The 23,616-nt window shown below is 44.5% G+C and overlaps 1 protein-coding gene across 2 annotated transcripts in view; it reads right to left on the bottom strand.

Moving 5' to 3' along the window:
• The window catches only part of SPATS2 (spermatogenesis associated serine rich 2), a 75,601-nt gene that overhangs the window by 31,321 nt on the left and 20,664 nt on the right, over nucleotides 1-23,616 (bottom strand). For both annotated transcript variants that reach the window (XM_053300228.1, XM_053300229.1), the window contains 3 exons: nucleotides 9,376-9,455; nucleotides 8,654-8,762; nucleotides 1,459-1,508 (listed from right to left, as the gene is read on the bottom strand). In XM_053300228.1, the coding sequence (XP_053156203.1) occupies nucleotides 1,459-1,508; nucleotides 8,654-8,762; nucleotides 9,376-9,455 (239 nt within the window). The remainder of the gene's footprint in view (nucleotides 1-1,458; nucleotides 1,509-8,653; nucleotides 8,763-9,375; nucleotides 9,456-23,616) is intronic.

The raw sequence follows: 23,616 nt of genomic DNA, 5'->3' as shown, positions 1-23,616 counted from the left end.
AAAGAGGAGGTCTAAGTCCTTCTTAACAAGTTTTTGCTTTTTAAGTGGCTGGCACCTCAAAGACGGAAGAAAAAATGGTAGAGGAGGAGGAAGAAGCCTACTTCCTTTTTTTACCTTACTTGGTCATATTTTTCAAATGAGCTTGCCAAGAAGTCCCCAAACCACATGCTCCAGATAGGTGGCATATCTCCTGGCATCTGGGAGAGGGCTTCACTCATTGGAGTAGGTTGGGAGAGTATGGATGCCCCCGAAGGACCAGAAGACCCAATTTGGGCCAGGCTCACCAGATGAGAAGTTGCTGCCATCACTGCACTCCTGGTCAGAATGGTGAGCGCTACTGTAGATCTGGATGTCGCTGCACCCACTCCCGCACCTTCAGGTACTGCCATTGTGTTTTGAGCCCCCGGTTTCCTCTGGGGCTTCTGGTCGCTGGTTAAGGCTATAGCTGGGACTTCTGGGCCTTGGTGGTCCTCCATGCACCCGGCAAGGGGGTAGCGAGGCTGCAGCTGCGGATGGTGGACAGCCAATGGGGCTGGCAGGAAGCAGCAGCAAGGTCTGTGCCTGGGTTGCTTCCCTGCCTTCAAAAATGGGGGCCAGTGCTCCTTCTTGTTTCAGAATGCCGCCCGTCAGCTGTTGGGTAGGGGCTGAGCGTTCCAAGGAGCTCCACTGAGCAGGCCGGTGAAAAGGATCTCGGGTGGGCTCCTGGCTGCTCTAATGGCCTTTAGAAGGCCCTGCTGTTGCTTGCCTTTCGGTACTCTCACATGGAATATCCTGGCTGCTCTTTGCATGCAACGGAAGGAGCAGGGAACAAGTGGAGCACAGAGGGGGAAACAAAAGTAGAAAGGCAAACAGCAGGAGGAGTTTTTTACATATAGGAAAAGAGAGAAAAGAAAAAGGGACAGAAAAACAAGAGAGCCTAAGGAAAGAAAACTAGAAGCTGAGAAAAGCTGAGAAGAAATTGCCTTAGAGCTACGCAGGACTAAAAGAACTGGAGTGGTCATGCTCTTCCTGGGTTTAAAAAGCCTAGCTTAATTTACATAGTCCTGCCTTCTAGTCACATGGAGAGCATAACCCACATGTGAGACACCCTTGGACTGCAGCAGCAGAGAAAGGAACAACTATGACTGCAGAGAGCTTAGGCTGGACAACAGAAGATACCGTTGCATATAACCAGCACTATACAGCAAAAGAAAATTATGTTTTTAAAGCTTTTTTCAAAAGCTACAAGGTTTTGGCAATCAATGTCATCAGTCTCTTATATCAGAGATTTTCAGGTAATGTGCAACCATTATCCTAGGATGTGGACTCTGTCACTGATTCTTTTACTGTATCATTGTAATAAAGCAGGAGCGATGCAGGCAGATGGGTTTAGTGGGTTCCAGAGTCTTTAAAGAGGATCTCTGAACTAAGGTAATATACACTTTCACAGGTTGAGTTGAAGCCCACCTCAATGCTTACCTTTTTCTTGCCAGTCACTGTCCATTCTTTCAGCACTGCACTGGCACTTCCTGGAAAAGCGACAACATCATAGGTGTTACTAGATGATGGTTCATAAGCTCCTTATGTATCTGATGTAGAAACAGATGAACCAAGCAATGTCCATCTGAATACAGGGAGCAGGAGACATTCCATGTTTTCCCTGAGGTAACCATTTATTTTTGCTTTGGAAACTTTCTACAGATAGGACTATAATTTGCCAACATTTTACGCAACCTGCCTCCATTTAATTAGCACTACACAACTTGTGTGTGGCATATTTTATTTTTCATTTATATACCGTCATTCCAAAACTGCTCAGGGTTGCTCACAATAAAAAAATAAAACCAGTTAAAATATTAACATAAAGTTCATTTTAAAACCATTTAAACATTATTAAAAGCCAGACTGAAAAGATGCATCTTTAGGGCTCTCTTGAAGGTCCCCCTGATAGGGCTCTTATTTATTTGTTATTTATTTATTTGATTTATATATCGCCCTTCCAAAACGACTCAAGGCAGTTTACAACAGAATAAAAACAAATCTGGATAGTGATCCATTGCACCAGTTAACAATTAAAATCAAAACTATAAAAACAGAATAAAACCAATTAAACATTCAAACAGCTAAAAATCCTGGAGAACCAGGGCAAACATTAAAACAATTAAAACAAATTAAAAACCCTGAAAGGCCAGGCCAAACAGATGGGTTTTAAGGGCTCTCTTGAAGGTCAGTAATTGAGATTACGAATTTCTGCTGGGAGTACATTTCCAGCAAGAGTGGTCTAACCAGCTACAGAGAAGGCCCGCCTCTGAGTCGCCACCAAATGAACTGGTGGAAACTGGAAACGGACCTCCTCAGATGACCTTAACGTGCGGTGGGGATCATGTAAAAGGTGGTGCTCTCCAAGATATCTCGGACCCAAGCCATTCAGGGTTTTAAAGGTAATAACCAGCACTTTGTATTTTGCCCGGAAACATATCGGCAGCCAGTGTAATTGTTTCAAAACAGGCATAATATGGTCTCTCCTGGTTGCCCCAAAGACCAATCTGGCTGCCGCATTCTGAACTAACTGAAGTTTCCGGACTATGTACAAAGGTAGCCCCACATAGAGCGCATTGCAATAGTCAAGCTGGGAGGTTGCCAGCTGCTGCACCACTGTTTTGAGGTCATCCTCTCCGAGGAATGGACGCAGCTGTGGAATCTAGAAAGCACTCCTGGCCATGGTCTCCACCTGAGATACCAGGGTGAGGCCTGGGTCCAGGAGTACTCCCAAGCTGCGCACCTGCTCCTTCTGGGGAGTGTAACCCCATTCAGCACAGGAAGATCTAACACACCCCTCAGATTCTGAGCCCCCACAATGAGCACCTCCCTCTTGCTTGGATTCAACTTCAATTTGTTATCCCTCATCCAGCCCACTACTGCCTGTAGACAGGCATTTAGAGAATGAGTGCCATTTCCTGAAGATGAAAAGGAGAAGTAGATTTGGAAGTCATCAGCATACTGATAACATCCAGCACCAAACCTCCTGATGATCTCACCCAGCGGTTTCATGTAGATGTTAAAAAGCATTGGTGACAGAATGGAGCCCTGAGGGACTCCATATAACAGTTCCTGTTTTGAGGAGCAACTGTCACCAAGCTCCACCATCTGGAATCTACCCAAGAGATAGGAACGGAACCACTGCAAAGCAGTGCCCCCTATCCCCAACTCCCCCAGGCAATCCAGAAGGATACCATGGTCGATGGTATCGAACGCCTCTAAGACATCCAGAAGATCCAGCAGAGTCACACTCCCTCTGTCGATTCCCTGGTAAAGGTCATCCATCAGGCTGACCAAGGCTGTCAACCCCAAAGCCTGCTCTATAGTCAGTCTGAAATGGGTCTAGATAATCAGTTTCCTCCAAGACTGCCTGGAGCTGTTCGGCCACCACCATCTCAATCACCTTGCCCAACCAAAGGAGATTGGAGATTGGCCTGTAACTGTCCATCGCTAAGGGGTCTAGGGAAGGCTTCTTTAAGAGTGGTCTAACCATTGCCTCCTTCAGACAGGGGGGCACCCTACCCTCCCTCAGCAATGCATTTATGATATTAACTAGGCCACCTCCAACAATCTCCCTGCTAGATAGAAGCAGCCAAATCGGGCAAGGATCCAGAGAATGGGTGGTAGGCCGCACCCCCCCGAGCAGCTTGTCCACATCCTCAGGAGTCACAGATTGAAACTGATCCAATCTAATACTGCAAGAGGGATTGCTGGATACCTCCTCCATAGACCTTGCAGAAATAGTGGAGTCCAAGTCAGCCTGAATACAGGAGATCTTATTCGCAAAGAACCCATTAAAGACATCACCGCAGAGCAACTCCTGGGGACTGATTGGAAGTAGTAGGAGCAGAAACCAAACTCCTCACAACCTGGGATAGCTTCGCCGAGCGTGAACCTGCAGCTGCAATGCGCACAGACCAGAATCTCTTTTTTGCTGCGCACACTGCCACCACATAAGCTTTCAAATGGGTCACATGCTGAATCCTGTCAGATTCAAACCGAGTTCTCCTCCACTTGCGCTCTAGTCGCCTACCCAACCGCTTCAGCCCCCGCAGCTCCTCAGTATACCAAGGGGCCATTTTTGCAGCAGGTCAGAAGGGACGCTTAGGAGCAATCATGTCTACTGCTCTGTTGAGTACTCTGTTCTAGGTTCCCACCAGGGCATCGACAGAATCACCAGCCGCACCAACGTCAAGATCTTCCAAGGCCTTTTGAAATCCCGCTGGATCCAGCAGCCTTTTTGGACGGACCATCTTAATGGGTCCACCACTCCTGCAGGGGTGGATTGCAGCTGTGAGACCAACCTTAACCAGGTAGTGGTCCGTTATACCCATGGGGAGCGTGTTCCAGAACCTAGGGGCAGCTACTGAGAAAGCCCTATCCCAAGTCACCACCGTGGCACCTGGAGACAGACCTTTCTTGATTATCTTAATGAGCAGTAGGTATCTTGCAGAGAAAGGTGCTATTCTCCGGTAATCTGGGCCTAAATCACTCAGGGCTTTAAAGGTGATAACAGCAGGTTGCTTACCTGTAACTCAAGTTCTTCTAGTGGTCACCTATGATTTCACACAATAGGGTTCATCTGGCTCCATGCATGCATGAAGAGCCTTATTGTATGAAATCAGAGACCATGCAGAAGAACCAACACTTCCTATTTTGACCCAAAACATACTGGCAGCCAGTGGAGTGTTCAAGAACAGGCATAATATGGTCTCTCCGAGTTACCCCAGAAATCAATCTGGCTGCCACATTTTGGACTAACTGAAGTTTCCAGACTACATACAAAGGCAGCCTACATAGGGTGTGTGGCAGTAGTCCACCCTGGAGGATACCAGCTGATGCACCATCATTTTGAGGCAATTCTCTTCAAAGAACAGGTTGCATCAGCCGAGCTGATAAAAAGCACTCTTGGCCATAGCCTCAATCTGAGGTACCAGGGTGAGACTAGGATCCAAGAGCACTCCCAAACTGCATACTTGTCATTTCTGAAGGAGTATAAATCCACAGAGAATAGGGAGATTCTATCCTGTCCTCCAGATTACAAATCCCTCCCCCATGAGCACCTCCATCTTGCTTGGATTCAGCTTCAGTTTATTATCCCTCATTAAGCCCATTACTGCCTCTAGGCAGGCATTTAGGGAGATAATGTCATTTCCTGATAATGATGCCATGGAGAGATAGATTTGGGTGTTATCAACATACTGATAAGATCCAGCACCAAACCTCCAGATGACCTCACTCAGTGGTTTCATGTAGATCTTAAAAAGGATTGGCGAAAGAATTCCATTCAATATACCAAAAATTTCAAATCTACCTTAGATATAAATGTTCACTTTCCATGAACTAGATACAGATTATGAGAATCTAGAGAACATAGGTTTTCCAAGTTTCTAGGCCATATATTTAATTTAACACAGAAATTATGAAAACATGATTGTACATTGAATCCTAAACAGTATTTCCCCCACTTCCCAAGCTATAAATATAGGAGCATAAATCCATCAAGATGTATTCAAGCAACTGCAGACACACTTGCTCAAAGGCTGGAACCTGAATTGCAGAAGACTGGGACTTGCACTCCCCATTGCAAGTGGTTGTCTAGAGGTGCTAGAATGGATAAAGGAAGTAGAAAACAAGTGACGTTAAAAAGGAAAGGCAGAGACTATGAACCCTAGATTTTTGTGACTGACTGTTATGGGGAGAACAGTATATGAGAGAGAAGGCAGAAACACATGTACCGTATTTATCTGAATCGAAGACTACTCTGAATTTAAAATGGTCCCATTAAAAAGGTAAATACAGGTTATACCTGCATTTACTCAAGAGGAACAGGACTCTGAATTTAAGGCAATCTCCCATTTTCTAATATAAAAAATTGTGGGGGGACGGACCCTAGTCTTGGATTCAGGTAAATACAGTAAAATTCCTTTCTGCCCGGAGGTATAGCCCAGGGCAGTGTTTTGGAGACTGTCCTGCTCCTGAACAGACAACTGAGGACTTAAAATACACCTCAAAAAGAGAAGGAACAAGATTCTGGATATGCAGATCAGAACAGGGATCAACAGGAAAGATGGGCATTTAAAAGGGTAATTCATGGCACTGGGAAGTATGGCCTAATCTATTTTGAGTGTTCTAAATTAATATTTCTAGGCCATTGCATAACTAATTTTACTTAATGGTGACAAGATTACATTTTAAGACCCTATGCCTACAATTCTAGGCTCATTCATATACCAGAAAAATAATATTTTCTTTCATAAGTCTTAAAATAGCCTCTTTCAGAATCTATGTGAAGAAAGCTATATTTAGGAAGAAGAATGAAACTAATGTGCTTAGTTATTCTGAAAAAAGCTGCCCAAAAAGGCCTCTTCATAAAAATAAAAAAAAATCAATACCATTCAATGAGGTGCACCTGGATTGCCACCAAAACTGGCTCAAACCCAGTCTCATGTTCGACAATGCAAATTTAAAATGTTCATGAATCTATATAAACTCAAAGACCTCAGGGAGAAAGCCTGGGAAGTTATATAGCCATCATCATGCTCCATGGTGTGGAATGTAGAATCCAACAGCTTCTCTCTCTCTACAAGTTTCTAGTCCTTACGGCTGAAAATAAAACCTGAAAATGTACTGGCAGTTTTTGCATAATTTTTATTTTTTAACAAAACAAGGAGCATTTTAGAGCCATTTTACATTTGGCATGTTTCCTACATTATCATAACCTTTACTTGGGAATACACATATACCAGTGTGTAGTGCCATGTGAAAGCTACACGAATAGGCTATTTTGCCACAACTGCACATTTGGATGCTACTTGCCTGAAAGGTGCTGCAAATCCACAATCACAGTTAAGATAGATACTTGAGAGATTTTTCACACAATGATTTTTGGAATTGTGCAAGTTTTTCTTCTCTACATGGGAAGCATCATCATTCTTATTTTAATGTCGCACCATTACTGTGCATGATAATTTGCAAATGTGGTGGTGGAGTGGGGAGAAGTCTCCACCCTATGTTTATGTATTTTAGGAGTCAGATGTGAAGTGACCCTGAACTACATTGAACTTACCCTGAACTTACATAGTTCAGCCATTTTCCCCCTACATTTACTCTGCATTACTCCCACCCACAGGCCTGTCCTTTGGGTGGGGTGACCAAGGAGATTGCCCCCAGTCCTGCACTCACCCAGGCCCCACAGCCAGATCCAAAGATTGACAGCTGAAGCTCCTTGTCCTCTCTCCCCACTCAATATCCAACATGTGCAGCACTAAGGAGTTCAATCGCTTCACTTGTTCTAGCGACCGAACTTCCCAGTACCATGCAAACTGGATACTAAATGAGAGGCACGCATGTGTGCTGATCAGGCATCTTACATGCCTCTTATTTGATATCCAGCTCACATGGCACTGGGAGGTTCACCTCTCGCCTGCCTTTTCCCCCTCACTCAAACGAGGAAAGAGGCTGACTTCCCAAGTGCTGCTTGAGCTGGACACTAAATGAGAGGCGTGTGCATGCCCTCATTTAGTATCCAGCTTGTGTGGCACTAGTTGCCTCTCTTGAGCTGGATACTAAATGAGGCATTCAAGCATGCACCCTGAGTAGGCATTAAGAGTGTATGTATGCCTCTTTAGTATCTAGCTCGCAGTGCTGAGATGTTCAGTCACTGCCCTCATCACTGGGAAGCAAGCGGGGCGGAGCCATCATTTTGTGAATGGGTTCAAAGAACCTGGGCCACCAATGAAAAGAGCTACCGAAGCCCACAGAGGGGCGTGGCTTGGGTTCTGGAAGAGTCCCAAACGATCTCCTCGCCCCCAAGCCCAGGCTCTGGAGAGCCCCGAGCAAGCTGCTTGACAGCCTTTATTTCCCTTTCTCTTCCTCCACTGAGGGAGAGAAAGGGAAAGAGATCGTCAGGCAGCAAGCACTGCCTGAAATGACAGGGGAGAACGCACTCGGGCTCTCCAGAGCTTGAGGCCACGCTCCCTTTGCGCATGATGTCACGTGCAAAGGGGGCATGGCCTCAAGCTCCGGACAGCCTGAACAAGCTCTCCCTTGTCATTTCAGGCAGCACTTCCACTCGCTCGAGGAAGATAAAGGGAAATAAAGGCTGTCAGGCAGCTCGCTCAGGGCTCTCCAGAGCCCAGGCGTGGGGAGTTCGCTTGGGGCTCTTCCAGAGCTCAAGCCACACCCCATGCGTGTGACATCACATGCACAGGATGTCACTGGAGGGGCCGCCGGGCAGGACCGGACCCAGGCTGCCGTTCAGCTGGCTCTGCACCTGGAAGCAAGTGAACGTCTTAGTGCTGCGAGTGCTGGATATCTGGCGGGGGGGGGATGGGACATAGAAGTGACAGTGAAGGAGGAGTGCCACTCTTCTCCAGCCCTGCCCCTCCTAGGGATAGCCCTGCCCACCTATAACCCAAATACTATTTCCCAGTTCCTGGGGGTGGAAGTCTCCTCAAATAAGCAAGATCTGCACAGCTTGTAACCACACAAATTCTGTAGAGACTGCCATTTAGTTAAGCACCAGGACGTCGGCCTACTTCACACTGCTTGCTCCAGTTACAAATGTTGGATTCAGATGCCTGCAAACCAACACCTCAACCAGAACAGAGTGCTTTGTTAATGAAGAACTCACCTTCCATGAAAGCCTGCACTGTTCGGTCTACACAGTTATCAAAGTGCTGCAGCACCAGGATGATTTCGTTGTTGCTGCGGTTGGGGACTATTGCTCGCACAGCACTGATCTGGAAAAAGGAAATATGCAGGTCACATATTAACCAGCTGCTTCCAACTACCAAATACTGCCCTTTAGTTCTCACATAGGAAGGAAATTAAGTTTCTGTTCTCCCAGCTGGAGTCAGTTTCGTTTTTGTTCTGGGATCAGCCCACTGACACTGTTTTCTCTGGCATTATATTTTGAAGCCTATTCCAAGACAGCACATCTGTCACAGATACTATAGCTTGAAGCAACATGAACCCACAGTGGTTATCAAGCCTATGTCAGTATGCTGCCAAATGGCTATATTTTGACCAGCCTGCCCCCCACCCTACTCCAAGTCAATGAACAGCAGAAGTTTTTGTTTATGTTCCAAGCATGGCCCAAGCAACTTGCCAGGAAAAGGCGAGGGAGGTGAGGGGAAGGAAATGGAGGGCTGCTGCATTCCACTTTTTCCCAACCACCGGCAAGGTCACGGAAATCAATAGCAGCAGGAAAGGAGCTGAGGCATGCCCATAGTATGCAGGAGAGCCTCCACACACCACAGATACTTGCTCACAGGAGCTGAAGCACTCTTTTACTCACAAGCCATAATATTAATTTTAACCCCCCCGCTAAAGAACTGCTCAGGAATCACTTGCCTTCTCTTTCATGTTTTCAAAAGTCCCTCCTTGGGCCATCACAGTATTGGACTGCACATCAAAAATAAACCCTGATGAATCTGAAGGAGGAGAGAGAGAGAGAGAGAGAGAGAGAGAGAGAGAGAGGTTAAATGTTCAGAATAGGAGGCACCAACAAGATACAAATTTTCATAGGCTAATTCTTCAGAATGGTCTGTGTTACACTGAAAGATCATAATAAGCAGGCTAAAGATCATGCTAGAAGAACGCATTTGATTTCTAAAGACAATGTCATGCAGACACACCCTACACCAGTGTTTCTCAACCACCGGTCCCTGGACCGCTGCCGGTCCCCGAAGGGTTGAGTGCCGGTCCCTGACTGGGAGTCAACCCCCCCCCCAACTGAAATCAAGGCACTCACTTCCTCAATTTTGCACATGGCACAGAAGAGGAAGAGTATCACGGAGGCATGGAACCCTTCTTGTGCCTTGCCTCCACGTGCTGCTGAGATCTTCCTACAGCTATCTTATTCCCTATCTTTACAGCTTCAAACTGTATGCGATGCGGGGGCATGGAGGAAAAAGTATGGCAGTGGGCGCCACTTGAAGGGCTGCTGGTTCTTGCATGCTCATTGTTTGCAGCCAAAGGTTGGTTGATTGAAACCCAGCTGCCTGTTGTGGTCGAGGCGCCTTGAGAGGGAACACTGTTTCCCTCTTGCATCAGTGGGGCTTGCTTGTATGTTGTTTTCATTGGCCCCGTGTAGCTTTTGAATTTTTCTAATGGCCCAACATCCCCTCTCCATTGAGTAATCACAAGCACCTCTACTCCAGACATACTGGAGACAAATTTGTTCACCCAGGCTTTTAGATTCAGGGGTTCTCAACCTTGGGTATCCAGACATTGGTGGACCTACTCCCATAATCCCCAGCCATAATGGCCAAATGCCATTGTTGTTGGGGGTTATGGGAGTTTAACTGAGGGACCCAAGGTTAAGAACCCCTAATATTCAATGTTTGCAAAAGATTCCAAATTTAATTATTTTAATGCTTATATTATTTTCATTCTAAACTGCCCAGAGATGCAAGTTTTGGGCAGTATAGAAGTCGGATAGATAGATAGACAGACTTGAAACCCCTTTACTAACTGCTGGTCCGGGAAACTGCGCATGAAGAATGTAGCGGTCCTTGAAACTCTGCACGAAGAATTTAGCGGTCCTTGACTCCAAAAAGTTTGAGAAACACTGCCCTACACAGTAGCAGAGGGTACAGCAGTTCCACTGTTGGGTGCTGCAAGATGGGTACCCATTACCTCCACGCACAACTCTGAAAAGAAAGAGCCCTAGCGATATGGCAAGACCAGCTCCAAATCAAAGCCTGCCTGGAAAGCACTTGCCAGTGAACAGTTCTAAAAGCTCGGCCTGGTATATCCCTACATATATTGAAGTTTCTTTTCAACATGATTTTATTTCACCTGTATCATCAGGTTCTATGCACCTTCAGTGTGGCTAAGTAAATCCTTAGTTCCGTTTTCAGAGCAAACATTAGAGGGCTGGACAAAGCTGTTAGAAGCAAAACAGGAAAAAAGGTATCGTATTCAAGACTCTTGAGGCCAACCCGCACAACTGTTTCAGCTCTTGTTTTCAGTTGGCTCATGCAGTCTTCCAGCTGCATCAGTCCATGGTGAGGCCGCTACCATTCACTGAACTCAGTCCAGATTAGCACATGGCACACCACTGCCAGTCTGGGCTGAGCTCAGAATGTGGCAGCAGCATACACACAAGCACCTTGCCAGAGGCAGGCAATGCTGAAAGTTACCACAGGGTAACCACAAGTTGTGGGGGGCAAAATATATATAGTGGTTATTTGTGGAGTAAAGTGCTACACCAGACTGGTTCAGTTTTGTGAGATCCATAACACATTACTTAAATTCTGCTTTATCAGCCAAATCAGGCAGTGAGTGGAAAGATCACAGATAATCATCACACTGAGGAATGTAGCCAGTAACAGCTAGGCTGACACCAATTAAGATAACCAGAGTGGACCCTATGGTACTTTTGTAGTTCTGTCCAAGGCTAAAGTGCAGTGAACAAATCTATGCAGAGTAAGCCACCTCAGCACCAAGCCTTTATTCAATATTTAATGTTGTCTTATCCTTCTGGATATGCAAACTGCACAAACCTTGCAATCCATTTATCAAGATCTGCCAGCTGCTAGTTCTGTTTAATGCCATTATAACTTCCAGCAGAATGTTTGCTTATTCTGCCTTTAGGACTCATACACCACAAGTGGTTACAGCACTGCTTTCCATTTATTACAATTCCCAGAACTAAAGGGACTAAAGTAACAAGTTGAGGAAGAGCTAAGAGTCTGCACATCTCTGAGAATCCCTGTTAAACCTATAGGTTGAAATAACGGGCAGTTCCCCTCAAAAACTAATCAAAATCCATCACCCCTCACCTGTCACCTACAAGAAGCAGCATGGGGGAGACAAGCTATTCATCATGACTGCCAGTTTTTTCTACTTCATCTACAAGAGGACCTCCATTGCTTTAGACTCAAATGAAGCCAGCACGGCTGCAAGAGAACTGCTCACCTCTGGTTTTCAACAGCTACTGAGCAAGGCTCCAGGAAGCACAAGATCTGAATGTTGCGAGAGCCAAGGAGTGGAATCATGTCCAAGATCTGTGTCATGTTTTGAATGCATGTAAAGTCCATTACTCTACAAATCCATAACCTAAAGAACAGCTCTTTAGGTCATGGATCAGAATCATGTCCTTTCAAGAACATTTCTACAATTCAGGACTGGCTATTATAGCATATTTGTTTTAATACAAATTCCAAAAAACTACTCAATACATAACACATTGCTCCAGCTTGAGATCTTGTCCATGGAAACCCTACTGGGAGCCAAATTATGTTTTTATAGAAGACCAATGTTCGCCCTCCATTCCTTATTGTTTAGAGTACTTTTTTCTAGTTTTAGTTTCTCGTCACCATACCTAAAATTCAAAGTCCACGAAGGAAGCGAATTTTTAAAAAGCATCTCAAGGTCAACAAGACTGATCAATATGTTCAACTCCCTTTTTAGCCTACTTTCCTTAAGGAAAGTAAGCTTATGAGAACCCCAAATATTCTGTGCAAGTCCTTGTGTGTGTCCCCCAACTTCACAATGCCTGGACCAATTATGACCCAAATTGGGTACAGCTATAGGGACACACAGAGACACCTCAACGGCATAGTTTGTGATGTCATCCACCCTGATTCAAGATGGCAGACATATGAACATTTGAGGCGCAAGTGGGTAACTTGTGGACAGCCAAACTGATTTGGACCAAATTTGGTGCAGTTGTAGTAAGTGACATACAGGGACACCTCAATGGTGTAGTTTGAATGTCATCCACCCCAATTCAAGATGGCAGATATGTGAACGTTTAAGTCTGAAGTGGACTAACTTGTGAAGATGGTAATCATCAATTAAGATTATAGTGAAAGGAAAGTACACAGATTATTTCTTACCAGAACAACTTGTCATTTATTGTTGTGACCCTTGAGTTTACATGACTTGAACTATGCAGGATCAGTTAGTGTGAAATTTTTAGATTTGCGCTCCTAGAACAATCCAGATTCTCTTTATTTATCGAGAAATGGTTGAAAAGGTAATTCAGATAATAGTTAACTGCTCCTATTTAAGTCCTTAAATTTTTCGCTTGCTTACTAACAATGTAAGCTTTGCTTTCACAAGAGGAAGCACGCTATTCCAGAGTTTGAGTACCAAACCAAGTATGCATTCACAGTATGATCAACTCAATTAGGAGCAGAAGAGGTTACAAATGTCCTTTGTGGCTTTCAATGAAGGGCACAGCACACTGCAGCTCTTCCTTTGATTAGATGTGACCAATTGTACAGACAGTGTTAACAACCTTAAAATTGTTCCAGTTTCTTTTCACAGAGAAACAAAAGCATATGCAGGATGTATAGTAGCCTTAAGTCATGTTAACTGCTATTTATCATAGAAACCAAAATTGGTTCTTTAAATAGCTGCAATATTGCAAGCAACCCATCCACCATAGCAACCTATCAACATATTCATTGTTTGCTGCCGCTGCCTCATTTCTAGGGGAAACTTCGGTAATTTTGTTTTAGTATCCAGACCTTGAAGCACAATTGGGTGTTAACAGTATTACCTAAGTGGGTTAAGTAATGATATACATATAATCAATCTCACACACTCACATAGCAAGAAAATATTCAACAGCAACCATCTGACACTATAAACAAGTTCAAGCAGGGGTTCCTGTTTCCCCAAGTTCCCTATAGAAGTTCAGCCTATTCCTAAACCCACTGCAATAATGTCAACAAGGACACATTTTGTTCAATAGCAACTCAATCTACTTCCAGTTTAGTATGATAGAAAGTGGGCTGTGTTGCAATTGGTGAAGTCCAGGAAATCAAAAAGCAGAAACAGCTTAGGTCTGGGTTCTATAACTCGCAAGCAGTCATAGGTCACGCCTCTGTCTGTGTGCCCCCACTGCCACTTTTGAGAAGGTAAGAAACAGCAGACATCTGCTAGAAGGGGGCTCCCACTGTTTAATAAGATTTCCATATCTCAGTGCAAATGACAGAAGACCTGCTTCTCTTACAAGACCTCTCTGCCTGTATGCCAGAAAGGAATCTGAGAGAAGAGAAGGGATTATTGAGGACCATAAGTAATTGCTGGATAGTGTGCTAAGCCTAAATATGTGGATCCCATCGCTGCCCTCATTCTTCTTGCTTTTATCCAGAATTCTGTTACCAAAACCCACTAATCTCTCTCATCATTCAGACTGTGTGATGCTCCCTCCATGAATGATGCTACACTTGCAACTCATCCCCTTCTCCAACCAGCACAAATGTTCTTTTGATCTTTCTTTTAGAGCTCTCCACAACCTTGCCCCCATTCTCTCTCATCCTTTACACTGCAATATCGCCATCGCATAACTTTTGTTCGCACCACTCCTGCATTCTTAGATACTATTCATTCTCCCTTGCTGTACTTTATACCTTCAACTTAATCCACTTCTCACCCTCACCCTTTCAAATCTCTCCTCAAAACCTCTCATTTCCATGAAGCCTTTGGCTCTTGTCCTTATTCCACATCACCAACTGAAACTATGCCCAACTACATGCAACTCCATTTACTTACAGGCAACTCTCCTTATACTTGCTCCTCCCATTTCATTCCTCTGTTTTGCTGTACTCTACTCTCCCCACACTAGCCAAATTTAGACTGCAAATTCCTTAGATCAAAGACCTGTCTTTCTTGCTTATGTTATTTCTGTAAAGCATCATGTTCCACTCTGATGGAATAATAAGATGGCAAAGATCTCAGATACCAGGTACCTAGATACTGACTGCTAAAGAGTTGTAATATTTCCCTAGCCTTCTTCTAAGCCTATATTGTATTTTGGAAGATACCAACTCAAGGGCGTTCATATTCCAAGTTTAATTTCTAGAATTATTACAGTAACATTACCAATATTTTATTTATGTACTTATATTTACTGTATATACTGCCCTTCATCCTAAGAGCCCAGGGCAGGTAACCAAAGGAAATGCAGCTAGAAATTTAAAAGGGCAAAGGACAGCTCATTGGCCAAAAGCCTGAATAAAAAGGGCATTCTTCCTAAAGGATGGGAGAGGGATCCATGTGGGTCTCAGCTGAGTTACACAGCCTGGGGGCAATAACTGAGAAGGCCCAGTCCCACCTGCTCAACCAACAGGCCTCAGCAGGTGTCAGCATATGGAGCAGAGCCCTCCCAAATGACCTAGTCAGGTGGGTAGATTCAGTTAGGAGTCGACAGTCTGTAAGGTACTTGGGGCCCAAGCCAATTAGGGCTTTAACGGTAATAACCTGCACCTTCAATTGTACCTGGAGACAGACTGGCAGCCAGTGTGGTACCTTCAAGATATGTATAATATGTACACTGAGGGTGGCTTCAGAAATCAATCTGGTAGCCAAATTCAGCACCATCTGTAGTTTCTGAATACTTTTCAAGGGCAGCCCCACATAGAGCGCATTGCAATAATCCAAACGTGATATGACTAAGGCATGGATGACAGGCCAGATCAGCCCTCCCAAGGAAGAATCACAGCTGGAGCACCAAGCGAAGCTGAGCAAATGCACTCTTAGCCACCTGATTTTCTAGGAGAACTGGGTCCAGGAAAATCCCCAAGCTGCAAACCTGCTCCTTCAGAGTAAATGCAAACCCACCCAGAACAGGCTGATCATATCCTGATTAGGCCTTGGCCTTGTGCAGGCCCCATTCCTGCACAAGATATTGGAAAATATTATTTAAATGCCATTAAAATAAGTTAAGCTGTAGTTTATGAACTTGCATAGTGTTCTAATCTCACTGTGCTAAAAGGTAGCCTTGCCTAATCCACTGCCAAAAACACTGTGTGCGCACACATTTGGTGCTGGGGAGAAGACAGCAATGGATTAAGGAATGGTGGCAGATTGCTCCTCAAAACTATAAATAGAATTATTGCTAGCGCTTTCTCTGAAGCTTGTGCTTAAAATTCTGCCCAGTGAAGCTCCGGTTAACTGTGAAACAATGATATGCTCAGTGCCTTTTCAGGTCAGCAGTGACTGCTCAAGTTCTTTCAGCAATAGTCAACAGATCTTAGCTAGTAGGAAATCAAGGCCATTTAAGCAATGGAAGCTAATTTCAAGCCAAGAACAGCACAAATACACTCCAGTTATAAGCATCTCCAGCTGTCCCACATTGCAGGGCTCATCAGAAATACCTGTGGATAGCAGTAAAAAAGCCCTGAAGAACATCAGTGTGAGGAGCTATCCCCAACTACTCCTGCTTTTGTCTGAACAAGCCACTGCTGCCTCCAATTTATGACAGCTGTGTCAGGTCATTTGTTCAGACCTGACACAGCTTAAGGGTGTTGGATGAGAAAAGAGGTTTACAAGACTTGAGGAGTAGGTAAAAGGTACAAATTCTAGGCCAGCCAGATGGCCTGCTGCTGTTCACAGCAACCTATGTTCACAGCTATGGCAAGATCTTGTAGGATTCTCAGGTGAGAATGTCAAGGTCAATTCAAGTTTCACAAGACCTTGGAAGATCAAACCAGCTCCAGATGTGTGCTACCCTATACAAGATCTCATATTAGATGACGGAAGGCAGTGCAGATTGAGAAGAAACAGGCAGGCAATTACTTGGCCAAGAAGGAACCCTCTCAGACTCCTGGTGCCCCAGTGATGGGCAATGGGGAAGAGATAAGTAATGAACAAGCCCACCCTGTGTTCTGAGGCTCTAGGGCACCAACTCCAAGAAGAGAAAGTCCCTGGTATTGCTTGCAGCAAACTCCCAGCCTAAACACTGCAACAGTAAGGAACGAAAAGAGATTAATATCTGTCTATCATATTCAAAAACAAACCCACACAAACATTTCGCCCTGAACGCCAAACCGTCTCACACAGCCATGGAAAGTTGGAAACTAAAGTATTTGCTATTGAAGCTTATCCACCCCTCAGAAGTTCATAATTAAAACCTTCTCATTGTGGAATTGACAGCATAAGTCTATCAATGCAACAGAAACTGCTATAATACAAAGTTTAACTTCTGGAAAGATTAAACCAGACAATCTTCAACAAAGCATCTTAAGCAGCACTGCAAAAAAACTAGCACTCCCCTCTAAATTATTCATTGGGCTTTCTAGTCGACAGTGAAGCTGTCCTTTCAATTTAGACAAGTGTTTATTAGGCTATTGGGGGATGAGTGGAGGAGAAGATAAGTATTACTTTACAAAGCATCATCAGGTTAGGTGGCACTTGTCTTTTGCTTACAAAACTCTGCACTTTTCAGCCCCCAAGCAACTTACTAACTCAGGAAGGGGTGCATATTTTCAAAAACGGGGTCATTTTGCTCTCTCTTTGCCAAGCTATATAAAAACAGCACAGAATGTTTCCATAACATAGGTAATGCTGGAGCAGCAGCTCTCAAGTTGTCACAGGGAGCCTTTTAAACCTCCCAATTAAGAACCAGTTTTAAGCCACCTAATGGCACAGTGGGGAAGCAATCTGCCTAGAGAGCAGGAGGCTGTTGGTTTGAATCCCTGCTGGTGTGTTTCCCAGAATATGGGATACTCCTATATCGGGCAGCAGCGACACAGGAAGGTGCTGAAAGGCATCATCTCATACTGCGTGAGAGAAGGCAATAGTAAACCACTCCTGTATTCCACCAAGAAAACCACAGGGATCTGTGGTCGCCAGCAGGCAACACTGACTCGACAGCACAAACAACAACAACTTAGTACCATACTGCTTTTCCTAGACAGTACCACTTTAGGCTGCAGGTGCCAAGGGTTTGAATGTTGCACATAAAATTATGTGTATCAAAAAAATTGTATGCAGGGGAGAAAGCTAGGCTGCACAAGGAGTATTTTTGGCAAAGGAAATTCAAACATGCAACCACCACTTGCTGCTGCAGTGCACAGGAAAACTTTACCACTTGCTTCTGCCATTTGTATAAACTGGGTAAAAGGTTATTTGTACCTGCTTACATATTACCTAACAAAGGATAGCAGCTCCTGCTCCGGCAGGAAAATCTGGAGCGGGGTAGTGAAGAATGCACTCACATTGTCCTCCTCTCAGGAATGACCACTGCTAGCTTCCCACATGGAAAGCCACCATGCTGGAACAAGTCTTATGACTGTTGACTCTGGAAATAAACTGAGCAGCATCCCACTCAAACCCTCCCTCCAGCTTGATAAGGTGCCATCGATAAGCACTAATGGAGTACAGCTTTTCAGTCGCTTGTGAATCCTCATCTGATCAAAACATGAATTTTGTCGAATACTTTGCTATAATCAAGATAAAGTACATCCTCAGCATTCCCACAATTAACCAAGCTAGTAACTCAATTTTTTTTTAAAGGAGAGAGAGAAAAGGTTAATATGGCAGGATTTATTCTTGACAAATCCATGCTTGCTTCCATCAATTACTGGGATATCATCAAGATGCTTATAGACTGACCAATTTCGTCTGTTCTAGAATCTTCCCTAGTATCAAAGTCAAACTGACAGGTCTGAGTCTCCAGAATCTCATTTCTTTCTCTTTGAATACTGGGACATCAGCCTGTCTTCAATCTTTGGCACTTTGCCCACTTTTCAGGACTACTCATAGATGATAGACAGAGAGTACATCAACAAGGCAGCAGCAAGATGGGTGTTGAACAGTTCCACATTCTGTGTCACCCCCTAATATTTTGTAATCCTGACTGAGCAACAGGCCTGCCATCGTCTTCTGCTTCCTTCAAACATACCTGAAAGAATACCTTGCCAGGTTCAGTTTGTTCTGAGCTTTAGCTCTCCTCATACCGTTTCCATAAATCCAGGCTAATCATCTGTATCCATCCTCTGTGACCTATCCTTCCTTCCATTAAGTTTGCATTAATTTTTTTGGCTCACCAGCAAGCATTTTGTGAAGCCACACTGGCATTTTTAAAGGTCTTCCATTGGAATTGTTTGTCTTTGCTTCCAACCTCACAAGGGCCACTTACATTTTGCCTAGCAGATGTTAGGGATGTGCATGAACTGGTCCGGAGGCCATTGTAGAGGCCTCCGAACCAGTTCAAATGTGGCGCCGGCTCAAAGGTTCGATGCCGGGAGGGTGGTTCTTTAAGGGTGGGGGAGGGTGCACTTCCCCCCTCCCCACTCCGCCGCTGCTGCCCCGTTCTTGGCTGGAAGTACCATCTGCATGTGCGCCCAGCACGCACGCACACACATGCATGTTGTGCACACCGGGCGCATGCACAGACAGTACTTCTGGCCGCTTCCGGCCAGGAACGGGGGCAGGGGCAGCAGGGAGGGATGGTGCTGCCCCAAAAGCTTTGCAAAAAACCGAGCGGCCGCGCTGGGGGAAGCGCAGCCTCCCCCGCCCTTAAAGAACCACCACCCCTGGTGTTAAACTGCACCTCCGCAGTTTCCGTGCACACCACTAGCAGATGTATTTCCAGCATGCCTACAGAGCAAGTGCCCATCATAGCATGCAAGGTAGAGACTCGCATCAGACTGATGATGGGGCGTCACAATCAATCACAGCTCCAAGCCTCATGTTTACTACATGAAACTCCTCCCTCCCACCCCAGTGTGTTTTCAGACGTTATAGTGTCCCAACTGTCCACTGCAACAGATACAGGGAGCAAACTGGAACACATCTATTATGTCAAGCATGTTGTGACTCTTCTACCTTAACACTTCCATAAAATGCAGACTAAGCAGACTGGGTGAATAAAGAGCTCTTTGCTTTCCAGGAGCTATCAGGAAACACTTTTAGGGCAGCCCTAATTACTTATCCTGTTATTACCTTCAATTTCACTTAGCAGTAAGGTTGCCGTCCAATTAAAGGCAATATACAGCCACAGCTAGCAATTTTAGCCTAGGACTAAGCAGAAATCTTGCTTCTTTTGTTGCAGCAGATACTTAAAGATATAATCTATTAAAGTAAAGTTGTGATGTCAAGTTGGTGTTGACTCCTGACGACCACAGAGCCATCATAACCCACTTCTCTACCATCGACTAGAAAGGAACAGTTGGATTGTGTACATAAGCATTCCATTTATGTGAAATTTACTGCTTCTGTTGCTATTGTTTCAGACAGCAGTGAATTAGCAGAACCAGCCAGTCTTAAAATGTTTACTTGTATCGTTACCACAAAGAAGCATTCTTCAGGCATTTAGCAGCGCTTTTCCATGGAGTTTTGAAGTAACTCCAATGGGAAGTCATTAGTCATAAATTTAAAGAGGAATAATTCAACAACAACCCACAGGCAGTCTTGCATCTGGATTAAAGGAGTCACAATTCAAACACACACAGAAGAATGTGGAACAAAAGGAGTAGTGAGACAAGGAACTACAGTGTCAAGACAAATTCTGCTTGTCGACTTTCAGAGATTTTCATAATTGTTCTCTAAATATTTCATTGGTGAATTAGGTGGACTAATATGGGTTCCAAAATAGCTGCATTATTTGAAGAGGAAAGTTGAGTGTTTCCAGTTGCAAAGGACTGAGAAGAGAGGCTTTTGCTTTAAAAATCTGAATGGCAGAGGAAAAACTTTTAAGACAGAAACAGTATTTTAAAATTTTTCAAAAGAAAAAGCTGTGCATAAAAATGAATGGCAAACCCTGCCCACAGGCTTAGACTCAGAGGGAGAATGGATGATAGGGAAAGAGAAGGGGTACAATAAGAAGGAAAATGGAGAACTGACCAGTCCCTGAGTAAAGGAGAAAAGGAACATGTCTTCAAACAGTGAAGGAGTTGCTCTAATCCCAGGAAGCAGGGCATTCCAGAGATAAGGAACAACAAGACAAGTCAGTCAAGTTATTAAACAGAAGTCTCAAGATCTGAAGCTGCAAAATGGCCACAATCCAATAGAGACCACTGCAAGATACACAACTGTAGTCAAACTTTCTCCTTTTGTTTCTCAATAGCAGCTCCACTGAAGAGCTGGAGACAATTTCTGAAATGCATGCATACACTAAGTGAGTACTAAGGAGAGCTTCTGATACAGCACAAGGGAGCTGCTGCTGCAGCAAGTAGAAAAGCACAAGTGCCTCAGGTAAAAAAAATCACTGCATGGGGCCCCATGACTATCACTCCTTAAGTGGTGTAGTTACCATGGATATACCTCTATCATGGCAGCACTGATGCTATCCATTACAGTATACAAGTTCAGTGAGTTTTCCAAGTAAATAATACTACAGCGATCATTAAAAATCATTTATAGTTCTTAGTGTGTCATCTTGAAAATATCAAAATATATGGGCAATGTCTTGTTTCAGTTGATGGGATATCAGGCTTTGAACACCTTTGAGCCAAGAAATCAGCAGATTCTCAGGTCTGAAGTACTATGTCTCTCTCTCTTAGTTACAGGATATTCAACAAACAGGACAACACAGTGTAGCATTAAAGAGATTCAACATCCTTAAAATGCCTCCCAACCATCTAACATCACCAAATGTGATCCTATTGAAGTCAATGGAAGTATGACTATTATATGTTAACATTCTCACGTTCTCTATGACTAGAATGGACAAATATTGTATTTACCTGAACCCAAGACTAGTTTTTCCCTTTAATATTAAAAATTCATCTTACATTTAGAGGCCTCTTTCTTTGGGGTAAATACAGGCATAACCTTTTAAAGGATGTTTTAATTTCAGAGTCAGGTAAATAATGCATGCGTAATGCTGAAGCAGATCAACATGTATACAACTCACTGGTGTAGAAGGACCTATTCCGTTCTGTTCCCGCCACCCCCACACCACCAAGTTAAGGCAGTATTATTATTAGGTCTTGTTTACACAGTCAGGCAGGTGTTATTGACTGGTTTGTTTTATCCAGACATCTAGTCCTTCCCAAGGACCTGGGATGCCTGAATTTTGTTATCAATATTGTTCTTGTTGTTGTTATAGATATCATCGCAGAATATAGGCTGTTCCCAGTAAAGCTGCTTTTTGTAATTGGCTGATGGTGATTTCTGTGGCCCCTATGGTGTTGAGGTGCTCCTTCAAGGTCTTTTGGAACTGCACCCAGGGCGCCAATTACCACTGGGATTATTTTGGTCTTTTTCTGCCACAGCCTTTCAATTTCAATTTGTAGATCTTTGTATTTTGTGATTTTTTCTATTTCTTTTTCTTCTCTTCTGCTATTATTATCTTCTTCAGTTTCTATACCGCCCTTCCAAAAATGGCTCATGGCGATTTACGCAGAGAAATAACAAATAAGATGGAACTCTGTCCTCAAAGGGCTCACAATCTAAAAAGAAACATGATAGATACCAGCAACAGTCACTGGATATACTGTGCTGGGGGTGGATAGGAATTTAGAACAGACAACAAACTTGGTATACCGATGTCTCAACAGCCCATGTTCTGCTTCTAAGTGTGAAAAATTTAAAGTTTAAAGCTCCAGCTTGAGAGAACGTAGCACTGGTTACTAACCATGAAGGCTCCTTCTTGCTGCGGGGTCCAAAGGCATCTCACGTGTGGGTTATGCAATCCCACGTGACTCCAAGGCAGGACTAAGCTAATTAGTGTAGCTTTTAAAGCTGGGAGGAGCAAACCCTCCTCAGTTCTTTAGTACAAGAGGCGAAAGGTACATCGATGAAGCAGGAAACCTGGTAGAGACTAGGCATAGTAACAAGTCAAAACAAACAAAAAACCAATGAAGCTGTATATATGTGTGTGTGTGTGTGCGCGCGCGCACGCGCAGAACACACCCCAGTCTCCAGACAGTAGGCGCTGGTGGGTCGAGACGCCCTTGGACCCCGCAACAAGAAGGAGCATTCACGGTGAGTAACCAATGCTCTGTTCTCTGCTGCAGGGGTCCAAGGGTGTCTCACATGTGGGGACATACCACAGTCCTAAGTCCAACCAGCAACTACTGTGTAGGGAAGACCTGCTGGATGACCCTGCTCCCGAGCGCTGCCTGAGCAGATGCAAAGACATCTAGTTTATAGTGCTTAGTAAACGTAGAAGGCACCCACCAGGTGGTTGCTCTGCAAATGTCCTGGATGGGTGCGTTCGTAGAAGACACCACTGATGTGGCTGCTGCCCTCGTGGAGTGGGCAAACACCTTGGTGGGTGCCCTGAGGTTTTGTGACTCGTAAGCTAGAGTTATACATGCCTTCAGCCACCTAGCTATGGTGGTGGGCTGTCCCACAGATCTTGGCAAAAACAAAACGAAAAGGGCTTCAGAGGTTCTAATGTGTTCAGTCCGCTTGATGTAAATTTTAAAGCACCTGCGGACATCAAGCTTACGCCAAGCCTTTTCCACCGAGTGAACTGGTTTGAGACAAAAGGAGGACAAAATAATGTCCTGAGAAACATAGAAGGGGGAAGCCACAGGCCGAAAAAAAGGGGACAGGAATAAGCTTGACAGGATTTGCTGAAAAAATACAAAGGTTCTTGTGGATAGACAGGGCCCTGAGTTCCAACACCCTTTGTGCCGAGGTAATGGCCACGGGGAATGCCAACTTGAAGGACAAGATGCAGAGAGGACTCGGACAGGAGTTCAAAGGGGGGACCCTGCAGAGCCTTAAGAACCGTATGCAGTTGCCAAGTAGGGAAACAATGAACCACTGGGGGAGACAGAAGAGTAGCACCCCTCAGAAAACGTTCCAGGTGAAGATGGTGAAGCATGGCGCCTTTCAAGGTCCCCAAAATTAGGTCCACCAAGGAGGCAGCCTGGAGTTTCAACGTATTAGCGGACA

This window comes from Hemicordylus capensis, chromosome 2 (genome assembly GCF_027244095.1).
Source record: "Hemicordylus capensis ecotype Gifberg chromosome 2, rHemCap1.1.pri, whole genome shotgun sequence".
In the NCBI taxonomy this organism is placed as follows: Eukaryota; Metazoa; Chordata; class Lepidosauria; order Squamata; family Cordylidae; genus Hemicordylus; species Hemicordylus capensis.
The sequence above is the reverse complement of the archived record's forward strand: the minus strand, read 5'-3'. Positions and strand labels throughout refer to the sequence as shown.